Source organism: Corvus hawaiiensis, chromosome 1, assembly GCF_020740725.1.
Source record: "Corvus hawaiiensis isolate bCorHaw1 chromosome 1, bCorHaw1.pri.cur, whole genome shotgun sequence".
In the NCBI taxonomy this organism is placed as follows: domain Eukaryota; kingdom Metazoa; phylum Chordata; class Aves; order Passeriformes; family Corvidae; genus Corvus; species Corvus hawaiiensis.
Genome location: NC_063213.1, coordinates 96,332,204 through 96,344,362, shown reverse-complemented (window position 1 = coordinate 96,344,362; position 12,159 = coordinate 96,332,204). Strand labels below are relative to the sequence as shown.

The 12,159-nt window shown below is 42.3% G+C and overlaps 1 protein-coding gene across 7 annotated transcripts in view; it reads right to left on the bottom strand.

Moving 5' to 3' along the window:
* The window catches only part of IKZF3 (IKAROS family zinc finger 3), a 37,817-nt gene that overhangs the window by 16,583 nt on the left and 9,075 nt on the right, over positions 1-12,159 (bottom strand). For all 7 annotated transcript variants that reach the window (XM_048317808.1, XM_048317800.1, XM_048317792.1 and 4 more), the window contains one exon: positions 11,603-11,713. In XM_048317808.1, the coding sequence (XP_048173765.1) occupies positions 11,603-11,713 (111 nt within the window). The remainder of the gene's footprint in view (positions 1-11,602; positions 11,714-12,159) is intronic.

Here is a 12,159-nt window from a genome sequence, read left to right as displayed (position 1 = left end):
TTAGCTCTGGTTCTGAGTAATAAACCACATCAAATGCTGAGAACAAACAATGGGTGGCAGTGAAAATGAGGTGGCGACATAAAAGAAGCATTGAAAAAGAAAGATCTGGCAACCTAAACTTTCATGAAACCAAAATTTTCAGCTACATTTTAGGGACAAAATCACTCCTCTCTCCTAATTGATTATATTAAGCTCTGCCACTCTGTCTGACTTAGGGCTGAGGTGGAGGAAACAGGTGGGTGATGATTTCTTTATCCTACCCAAGACCCCACAGTAGTGTGGAAAACTCTGAGATCCCTCTTGCGCTCTCTTTGGATGGGGATATTGATGGAAGAATGGGGTTTTCTCCCCTACTGTGTGTTTTTATCCTCCTATCCTGGAAAAACGTTTAGATTTTGCTGCTGGGACTTGCTGCCCCAGTCTCTGATGAGCTCATGTGGGTTTGGGTGTTTGCTGAGAGGGTCAGAGGGAGCTCCAGATTCACCCCAAAATGGGCTGTTTTTCTTTGTGGATTCTTCAGTACCAACTATTCTTCACATCCCATGGATTCCTGCTTCCACAGAACCAAGGCTTCCTCTGCAGGTGCCTTCTGCTGCCAACTCCATGCCCATGGGTGCAAGGGTGATCCTGCTATCAAGACTCCTTCAAAATTAGTTTATACAACCATTTCCATCATTCCAAGGAAAAATGATTGCCAGTTGCTGAAAGCAGATTTCAACACCAATCCTTTTTCCAAACAAAAAAAAAAAAAAAAAAAAAAAAAAAGCTTTTTTGGTTGGTTGGTTGTTTTTTCCCTCTCAAAAGGAGGCAGTTCCAAAATAATTTGCTACATCCTGCCCAGCATGGTAAAAGGAAGTACCCGGTGCAGCTGCACCTTGTTGGTGCTTTCAGAAACAATTTCAATTCCCACTTTCTACTTAACGTCTCACCTTTCGTCTGCATCACACACGGTTGTTTAGCAGTGGAGGCCAAGCTGTGACCTCCAACAGAGGCTTCTGTGCTGTTTGCTGCTCTTTCTCACCACAATTCTTGGCTCACAGCTCCAGAGCTGTGCCAGGGTCTGTGTGGCACAGTGTGGGCGCTGGTTTGAGCCCCCCATGGCATGTCCCAGGTGCAAACTGGGCAAACCATCTTATGGTTCCACCGTGGAAAATAATCACCTCTGCACTTTCCATACTGCACGTAAGGCTTGTGTTTCCTTGTAGTAACAGAGGAGGATGCACCTGAGTTTTGATCAAGGCTTTTCCATGCCTGCTTTCACAAAAAACATCACCATCACTCTGGCTGTCCATGACATCCAAAGTTGAAATGTTTTCCTGTAGGTATTTGAAGGACTTCCAGAGAAAAATTCACCTTCTGATGAATGGGACCAGCAGAAGCCACAAGGAAAGAGGCTTTTTCAACCCAAATAGAAATTGGAAGGGTTGGGATTTTTTCACCTGTTATGGTTTAGAGTCTGCTTCGCCTCCCTGACAGTCAGACAGGAGACAGCTTTGATGCAAAGCAATCTGAGGAAAAAATGGCTCAGTACAGGTTGAACTAAAATTAACCAAGTGATTGCAGAGCCTGGAGCCACTGGATTCCTTTTTCAGCCCAGACTTTTCTCTGTACTGGCACGCACAGGGAATACCATGTGATCAGGAGATTGGCAGCTGTGTGGAAGGTTTGTATCTGTCACTTAAAAATCATATCAACATATTTTATTAGATCAGGGAGTTTCCAGGCTGGTCTGCCTCAATCAAGAGGAAGGAAGCTGTGACTTCACGTAGAATAGGGAAATTTAACCGAGGAAAAACACAATTATCCCTAAAAACTAACAAAGTTCACACAGTGGAAAAAAGAAGTGCTATCATCTCTTCTATTAGACAAGTAAAAACTGTGTAAGAGAAAAGCATTCATGGAGTCCAAGCCAGGGAACTATTTTTCTTGAGGCCGTTCATGGAGTTAATATACACTGAGAAAAAAAAGCTGCAGCTTTTACAGAACAAAGTACCGGTGTGATGCGTTAAGGCTGATGCACATGGTTTCATTTCCTGGGGAGATGATTACAAGATGAAAGACATACTCCAGAGTAATATTTTTGTTTCACCTGAAACACTGTAAAAACAATGGGTTCTGGAAAAAATCCAAAATAAAGCTGCGGTGGCAACTTCAGACTGAGTCACCACCCAAACAGTGCTTGTGTGTGCTCTATAAAATGATAGGATCACAAAGGGTTTGGGTTGGAAGGACATTAAAGCTCATCCAGTCCCATCCCCCGCCATGGGCAGGGACACCTTCCACTATCCCAGGTTGCTCCAAGCCCCGTCCAACCTGGCCTTGGACACTTCCAGGGATGAGGCAGCCACAGCTTCTCTGGGCACCCTGTGCCAGGGCCTCCCCACCCTCACAGGGAGGGATTTCTCCCATATATCCAACATGAATTTCCCCTTTTTCAGCTTAAAGCCATTCCCTCTTGTCCTGTCACTCCACTTCCTGAAGCAGAGCCCCTCTCTGCTTCCTTTTAGGTCCCTTCAGATGGGTCTTAGAGCAGATGGCTGCTCTAAGGTATCCACACAACCTTCTCTTCTCCAGGCTGAAAATGCAGAAATAAAAGAGTCAAGAGCACCAAATAAGAGGGCAAGTTGGAAGGTTTCTGAATCTTAGCTGTTTTCTCTAGGAGGAAGTTTCGGAAGGAAAACCCCCCAAATTCTCCATTTAATCTGAGACTCTGGCATCAAATAGAGAGAACATAAGTTTTGTCCTGTTGTTAAGCAAAGTTTACCAGGAGCGATCAGAAAAGCACAAGGAATAAAACCCAGAAGCCATTAAAGACAACGGCAGGAAAGGGTGATGTAGCTCAAGTGTTTTACAAGGAGTGGGGTCATAATCGTGAAATCCTCAGCACATGCAAAAAGTCAACTGGGTAACAAAGAAACTTAATCATCTTAATGTGGCATTTTAATGATGTTGCTGATTTGCTGTGCCAATTCAGAGATAATGAGCCCCTAATGCTACAGATGTTCAACCAGACTAAAGGAAAAAAAAAGGAAAAAGAAAAGCTTTTCTTGTATGCCATTTCCTAACTATCCAATTAAACAAATTGTGAAAGCATATAAATAGTTTACCAGGTTTTGACAGCTGTTAATGGGATTCAGATGCCGAGGAACAAGAAGGGAGTCGATACGGGGCATATTGGAGGGTTCTTGTGACTACCTGGGTTTGACAGGTATTAACTGATGATTCATCACTGTTATCTCCACAAAACCCTACAGACACATGCCAGAGCTGCTCCCCTCCAGAAGGAGAAACTCCTGTACCTAACCCAGCCTGAGGCAGAGAGTGGTGAAGCTGAAAAAGTCGTTGGAGTTTCCAAATTCAAGGCAGAATGCTGCATGTTTGTGAGAAACACCTCAGCCATGGAATCAACACACTGGGGGCAAAGATAAGTCATTAATAAAATAATCCACATTCCTCAGTGAATAAAGAGAGTAGTACATCCCATAAAAATTATAAACTGGGGGGAAATTATTAAGATAACCAATTCTATGTCTAAGTTTTTTTCCTTAACAAGAAGAAAACATTTACATGCATATATTGAAAATTTGGACACTGTAACTAATGGGGAACTATAAAATGTGAAGTGACACAACAGCAACATGAGATCTTTTTTTTTAATGAGGCAACCCAAGCAGAGTTAAGACAACTTTTCTCCATGTTTTCCTTCTACCCCACTGCAGATATCCATCTAGGGAAGGGAAAGGATTTCAAGCCTTTTTGGCCCACCCTGGCTTTGTTTACCCTCTGACTCCAGCCTGGGCTCCCTTTTTCCCAACAGCTTTTATGAGATCATTGTTTGCCAACAAAGGAAGAGCAATCACTTCACAGCAGAATTAACTTCCAGCCAGACAGCCGAGACAACCACCCCAACCAGGACGTGATGACAAGAAATGCCCTTGCAGAGTGCAGACACTGGGCCTGTCCCATTCCTCAGGTTCCTTTTTGTGTCACTATGGGCCAAAGCAGAGACTTCTGCACAAAAAGTCCCAAATATTGTATTTATTACTTGGACATATTGGCTTTGGGTTTATTTTATCTTTATGCCTTTTAGTATTTTTTGTATTGTTGTTCAGTAGTCATTTTTGTACAAAAAACCCCTAGTACTTATTTTGTTTAGATACTTTATAAAGCAGACATGAGTAGTAATTCCTAAATGACCCAGTGCAGAATGCACCTGGTGGAAATTTCACTTCTAAATATAAGAGAGAAACTTTCAGCATTCCCCTTTGTGGAGTGCAGGCTCAATGGTAATGAGTCTCCTTGGTTTTATTGTGACTTGAAACAAAAATAGAAACAAATCAAATTGAAATGCAGCACTGAAAATTGGAAAGAAAATTAAAAAAAAATCAGCCAGGCATCATTTTCCAAGTGCTCAGATGTGTATTTTCTACTTCATTAATACCAGTGCCTCTTATCATTAAAGCATAGTGTAATTTATCTAGTTGTACAATTAATTGCGAAATAACCCCAACCAAACAACACACGTCATTTCCAAGCTCATATGAGTCAGGAAACTTGAATTATGTAACTGGTTCTTCAAGCATCTAACTAAAACCAATAATTTTTCTTATAAAGATTAATATTCCTGTGTAAATCTATACTTTCACACACAATATTTCCCCACTATCATCATTTTCTGCATAATAATACTCTAGTGTTTTTTTAGGATTTTGACTCAATAGGTTTCCAAATTATGATGATGTTATACTAACAGGAATAGGGATAAAGGAGAAATGTTCCTCGGAACTGAGTGTTCCCAAAGCTGGAGTTAAACAGGACAAACTGTACAGCAACACTGTGCAATGCTGGGTTTAGAGAAGGAAATGGAATTTAACTTCATTTAACTGCATTTAAATGTTCTTAACTGAAGATACAAACAGAGTTTGGGGAAGCAGAATGACATTCCCTGGGACAAATTGGGCTAGAGGTTGGAAAAATATGGCTAGTGTATGCTCAGCTATCATGGGATTTTATTTTGGTTGTTTAATTTTAAAAAGTGGCAATAATTTGCCATTTTTACTCAACATTCTACACCCCCATTGCTGGATGGGAGCACAGAGGCAATGCCATCCCACATCCCCATGCCTGCAGGGCCCAGGTTTTTCAACACCTGTCCCAGATGAAATTTGTTTTAATTTTGACACCTGTTAATGTTATCCTTTCAGATTTGAATATCTTTAAAGTCTTCCTCTTACAAAAAAACACAGAAAAAGATGAAACTGCATGAGCTCTTCCCTTCCTTTGCTGTTAAGATACCATCACCCAGAGAAAACATTCCTAAAATTACAATTCCTGAAGTCCAGCAAGGCAGATACAATCACAACCGTTAAATCAGACTTCAATGAGACAGTTAATCAGAGAACATCTGGACCCAACAGTCAGACTGGGAAAGGCCACATGTTAAATTCAGATAATCGCTGGCATTACTTATATCAAGGGACCAATCACTAATGTGACCACTCAGGCATGGTCGATTCTGGTCAACTGTGCTTCAAATGAACTTCAAACCTGAGAAATTCAGTGTAGTTTCATTTAATCTTTGTAAATTCATCTCCCAAGAGCCTTTCTGACAATGCAATATAGTCTTGTAAGAAAAATAAAATACGGAGAGAAAATATGATAAAATAATACAAAGAACTGGGAAATCTGTGATAAATACCTGAGGAATTTCAACACATATAGACTAAAGGCAGGAGCTTGGTTCAGATGTTCTTGAACCCCCTGAACAGTGCACTGATTTGATTGAACTATAAAAAAAATCCAGTAGTAAATAATCTTGATTTGAATTTTAGATTACACCTATGTTCTCTCCTATTTGAGGTTCTTGTAATTAAATATTTGTAGTTTACTTTTAGCATAGTCTTCTAGAGAAGCATGTGCATCTTCTCTGTGTTCCCTTAGTAACGTTGATCTTACAGCTCTTTCCCAGCCTAAACGTTCCCAGGAGTCTGTGATTCAGACCTGTACAACAAATCCAATCCTCCCTGGAAAACCAGGGTTACTCAAACCGCCCGTCCGGGAGCACCTGCAGCTCCCAGAGCCGCTCCTGGAGGTGGAGCTCCTGCACCAGGAGAGGCAGGAGAAGAGTGCAGCTGGCACGCACGGCAGGTGAGCGCAGCCACTCGCTGTTCCGCGGGAGTACAGGGAGCCGAACTCCGGATTAACAAAGTTCCCAACGCTCCTGCAGAGCAGAAGGAACTAAAGCCGGAACAAGAACTGGAGCGAATGCAGCGTAATAGGAGACGGCGCTGAGGACACGGCAACGCCGGCCCGAGGAATCCCGGGTGAAACAGACACCGAGCACCCGGTGCAAACTCTGCATAGTTCAGTTAAAAGTCAGTCAGCAAAGTCAGCAACGAGAGACAAGAGCCATCAATTCCAGTGCTCAGAGAACTATTTGTGGCATTTCAGCAAAGTTTTGACTCTCGTGGATCTGTTTCCTTTTCCCGATGCTTTTCCAGCAGCATAAGCAGAGTGAACCTGCCCCTTCAACTCCCATTTTGTGCCAAATGAACAGCCTGGTTTGGGGGCAAAATGTGACTCATCCCCATTAACTGATTTCCTTTCCACTAATCTGTATTTCCAAAAAATGGATTATTTCCTACAACATCATGTGATTTGAGTTCCCAGGGCCATTTTCTGCATCTTCACTTATTTCTGCTGGGGGGAGTTGGGAGGGATCACAACTCATCTGCCTTGGACTAGATTTAATTTTGATGCCAAAGGAATAAATATTTCTCTCACCTGTAATTTCAGGTAATTATTTTGTATGGATCCAAGATACACATTGTAGAAGAACTGAAGAAAAATGGAGTTTTAAAAGTTATGGAGGGAAGCCCATCATCTATTGAATAACTGTGCATCCATCCTCTTTCCAGCCCTTGTTCTGTCTGAGAGCTTCCACTGGGAGTCAGGATATCTCAAAAGTAAATTCTATTTTCTAATCACTATAATGGGTTAATTAGAATGAGAAATAGCTGCACTTTCTGATTATCTCCAGGCAATCAGAGTATCCGAGTGTCTATGTCAGTGCTGAGTGCTCAGGATAGTCCAGCTGATGTCAATCATTTACAGGCTGGGTGACACCACCGCCCCCCGTTGATGTCACCCAGCGTGCCTGGCAGCATTCCTGCCGCTGACGGCACAGTCTGAAGAGCTCAAACAAAGTCAAGAGGATCGTTTGTTGATAAGGAAAACGCGGCTTTCAGTCCCAGTAGAGCCCCCAGAGAAGCCCGACCCGTTCAGCACAGACTCCTTGCTGGGTTTAACACTACAGAAATCCCCTTGCAGTGAACTTCTGCTGATGTTGTGAGATAACCCCGAGTCCCATGAGCGCCGGGGCTCGAGCTGGGCTTGGGAGATGTAATATTCTGATAAAAAACGGCACTTCCTTTCCAGGCAGATAAGTGCGTGTTCTTGCAGCACCGCTGGAACCTCGCTGAGCGCCCCAGCGAGGCTCTGTCACCTCTCCTGCCTCACTCCAGCCTTTCAACCGCCCCCCTTACATACCTCAGTGCAGCAGCAATTAACATCCATAAACCACAAATGTGGCTTTTATCTCTTTTTAGCTCACAACCATGAAAGCTCGCTGACATTCATAACACCCCAAAAGTTGTCTGCCTCAACAGCTGAGAGAATTAAGACATAATTAAACATTCGTGCTTGACTGCGACTCCCAGAGGAAAGAACATGGCTTTTTAAATTTAATTTTTAAATTAAAGATATGTCAACTTTGGCCACCAAAGGTAAGTGTTGGGGGCACATAAAGAAACAGGGGAAATCAAGCGCTTCCCCCCCGCTCTCACTGCTTGTCTCTTTTCAGACTAGACACAGGAAGCACCATGGGAACAGTGTATTTTTATGGTTGCAGGCAAGCATACACCATGTGCACCACAGCGTGCAGCTTCCAGTCCCTTGAGGCAAAAAACCGGGGTTTTGTTTCTTTTTTTTTTCCTTCTTCCCCATCAAGCTTTTAATTACCATTTTACTATAGCCTGCTGCCTAATTGTTTGCCCGATACTTAGCAATGATCATCATGGAAGCTCTTTTAACAGGGGGTGGAATAGGACAAGTTAAGCTGTTTCCAGTGGCATCTCACCTGTATCAGGACACACATAAAAATCACCATAAGCTGATGTGTTTGCACAGGCTCAGAGAAGTACAAATATGGAACTGTTTGCTGAAAAAGTGGATTTTTTAACACCGAATGAGCCTCAGTGATGGTGTTTCAGCCCTATACATTAATTTAATGCTTTTATGAACGGTCTGTAAGCTTTTAAAAGGACCCCAGCACCACTTTTAGCATAAAAGTCTCCATCAAACCAAGTTAGACAACATCTAGACTTAAGCAGGCTCCAGCTTCTGCTCAAAGCCTCGGAATAAATCCGCACAACATACTCACAGTGTCACCCATGAATAATGCAAGAGTCACAAAAACATGTAGTCCAAGAAACTGGAAGATTCCTACTCATTACGGATGGCTGACAAGACATGGAAAAACCAGACATAATTGTGCTGGAGAAAAACATGTTACAGACATACTAAGGCAGTGGAAATCAGGTTATCGAAGGCCTGATCTCTCTCCATGAGTCAGTGGCCTCATGTTCCTATGATGGCCTTCAGCAGATGGAACAAACCCCGGGGGCACGGATCATGCGGGGGTTCAGGAGAGAAAAAGGAGAGGTTTCTGTGTCGCAGGCTGTCACCAGCGATGAATTGGGAAGGTGCTGGAGTGGAATTGCTCACTCACAAAAGTGATTAACATTTATGAGAATCACATAAATATTTTCCGTTATTTATCTTTAAATTTGATATAAAATGAGGGGATTAGTGATTATATCAGTGTGCAAAATAAAGATATTGAGCTTTTTTTTTTCACCAATAGGTTTTTCAGGTGTAGGCAGGACATAATCCTTTTCCCAAAAGCCATCACCAATACTGATAATATTTCTTTTCTGTGATCCTGGAGAATATTAAATATTCATTTTTACCAGGGTTAGTGATCCCCAAAAGATAATCCTCCCACCAGGACAGCACTGTCAGAATGTGGTTTCATTTATAGAAGTCAGACAGTAGTTACTGACCCACGAGGACTGCTCAGGGACTAACAGAGCTGCTGCTACTTTATAGAGGGCATGACATGAAAACTGAGATTATTTGTGATTTTCAGTCTCCAACAGCAACTGAACTGGTGCTGTTGGGAGGAAATTTAAGTGCACCTACCGATCCTTGCACGGCCTGGAGTACTAGCACAGCATGCTTAAATATTTAAGATTTATTGTGCTTCCGGTATCAGAATGACTGTAGAGAACAGTGTGTGAAGCACTGAAGAAAACACAATGTATATTTTATTTTGTGCCATTTTACACTGAGTTGCTGGAAGTACCTTTTTTGTGCGTTTGAACCAGCTTTCTCCTTGCAATCGTGGCTTTATTCCTACAGTGAGCAGCAAAGAGTAGGGAGGGCACTGTAGTACTGAAGGCTCATACTCACTTTATAATAAATGAGCTCTAATGGTAAGGGAGGCTGCTGGAGGGGAATGATGTTTTATTGATATTTATAGCATTGTCTTTGAGATGTAAATTTTCAGTGTTTGCATTCCAGAACAAATGGTAAAGAGACTTTTAGAGATCAGCAGCAATATAAAAAATGAATGGTAAAAGCAGTACCGATACAAACAATCTCTCACATGTCCAACTTGTTCCTGACTTAAATGTATGCAAAAGAGGGTGAGAAATGGTACTGCAGGCACCGGGCAGCCAGAGAACAGAAAAAGAACTTGCTTCGTGCCTGGACACTGCATAGAAGCAGTACAGACATGGCTCCTGGAATGGGAAGGTGGGAAGAAGTTACAGCAACTCCTCTCAGATGGTCAGTACTGAGGGGGTTGGGAAAGAAACCCTGTCCTGGCTTTCTGCACCCACAGCTCAATAAGCAGGAGGAGTGAAGGGCCAGGACACTGGGAAAGCACAGGGAAAAGTGAGCTAGTGAGTGGAATTAGTGCAAGGGGTGGACAAAGAGCTGGAGCATGGCTGTGAATATTTTATGTGCTGTGGGATCTGAGAAATCAGCTGCCTTGGATGTAGAAAAGGCTCAAGTCTTCCATATTCTGTCTATTCTATTAAACTTCTGTATTTAGTGTAAGCAGAGCAGAACTCACCTGCCCAAGGCAGGCTCTATATTGCAGACATCTATACTGAGCTACTCTTGACTGACTGCAGAATCCTGCTAAGCAGCAGCTGCTCTGGGGACATGAGGCTTTTCACCCTAAGCCAGACACATAAATTTGGTCAGAAAATCTGTGTGATGTCTCTCCATAAACTGTCCAGAAAGGCCGGACCAGCACAGTTCCAGATATCGGCACTGTAGATCCTTGAGTGAGATTCATCTCACCGCTCCCTTGAGTGTTTTATGTTGGCTTGCAATTTGTTAACCGATTAAAACGTTTGGTCTTTAATAATGCAAAAGAATAACTTCTGCAAAATAATCACATTAATGTTAGAGGGAACAACCAAAGCTACTTGCTCAGCCAAAACACATAATTCTTTAGTGATTTACTTGATTTGTGTGATAAAAACTCTACCTCAAACTCCTACCCAAAGCCACAGTCATAATTTCCCTTGGCACTGCCGCACTGCCACAGACCTGTGGCACAGAAAGGCACTGTGAAACTGGTAACAACACCATGTGCGTTCTCCCCAGGGCACGTGCCCCACATCCTCCACCAGGCACACTCCTCACTGCTTGTGGCTGAGGCCCCTGGAACAGATGAACATTCTCAGATCATGGGCAGGAACTGTTGCTAATGCTGAGATCTCCATTTAGGAGCTTCTACAGCACGTAAGAAGCTCAGCATCTATGTCATACACACATATAAACCCCAGAGCTCTGAGGGCTGTAAGATTGCCAAGTTCCAGGAGCTGCTACTTTTATCTTCTATCTACAAATGAAGAGGGCCTTCTGGTTTTTAAAGACAGTACGTATTGGTTTACTCTTTCAATTAATCCCTGTGTCTTCTCTCAGACCTGTAGGAAGGGTTTATTCTTCAAATTCAACAGTAAACATGGAAAACTGACCAACCTCCCCTTCACCCACGGTTTAAAGTACAGCATTGCTGCTACAGTTTTAAATTTTACAGGCCTGAGTGGTCCTGTGAATTTGAGATAACTTCTTCTTTCTTTCAAAAAAAAGAATAAATTATCAAGTTATTTTTTAGGTATGAAAGTACTTAGCAGCATTAATAAAAAATTGCAGTCCTAACACAGGATTTGCCTATGCAAACTGTTCTTAGGAATTTGTATGTTACTACACAAATTAAAGGCTCACCAGATGCACTTGCTCTTTTATCTTCCCATCCATTTTTCATAGCTCCTGTAAAACTGACCTTGGTAAAATGCACGTGAGGTTCCCCAATGGAAAAGGGTTGCTCCTCCTTAGACCATGTTGAAATGCTCCAAATGAATTGTATTGCTATTCCATTTACAGGCATACTCTTATAGCATAATCAGATGAATAAAAAGACAAAGTATAACTATTATTTTTCAGAATTCCAGCTCTATTTTACCTCCTGCTTCTTCATTAGACTGATTGTGTTCCTTCATATCTTCCACATTATCCATGCTTTCCATTTCCTGGGATTTGTTCAGATTACAGTCTGTCAAATCCTCTTGTTCTTCTGGAGGAAAAAAAAAAAAGGGCAAAATATAATTAACTATTTATTCTCCAATAATATTTCCAGGTGATTCCCGCAAAGCACCTGCACACTCTCAGCACTGCTGACAGTGCCCACAATGTTATTTCTATGGATGCACTGGCTGCACTTTGGGGAATTATTTTACTTCCCAAAGTCCCACACAAGATCTCACACACATCTTGAACCCATTTTCAGCTTTTGCTCAGATCTAAATATTCTGGAGGTTGTTCTAAATGACAACAGGAATAAAACCCAGTATATCTAACTCTATCATAGGTGCTCTGACTACTGCTGTGAGCAGGGATGGAGCTTCTTGGAGCACGGCAAAGGAATCACAGCTCCACTTTGTTCTTCTGGGCAAAATATTAATCATTCTGGCCCTAGGCCAGGAAACTGCTCAACCACGTGTAATCAAGGCCTCTTTGAAC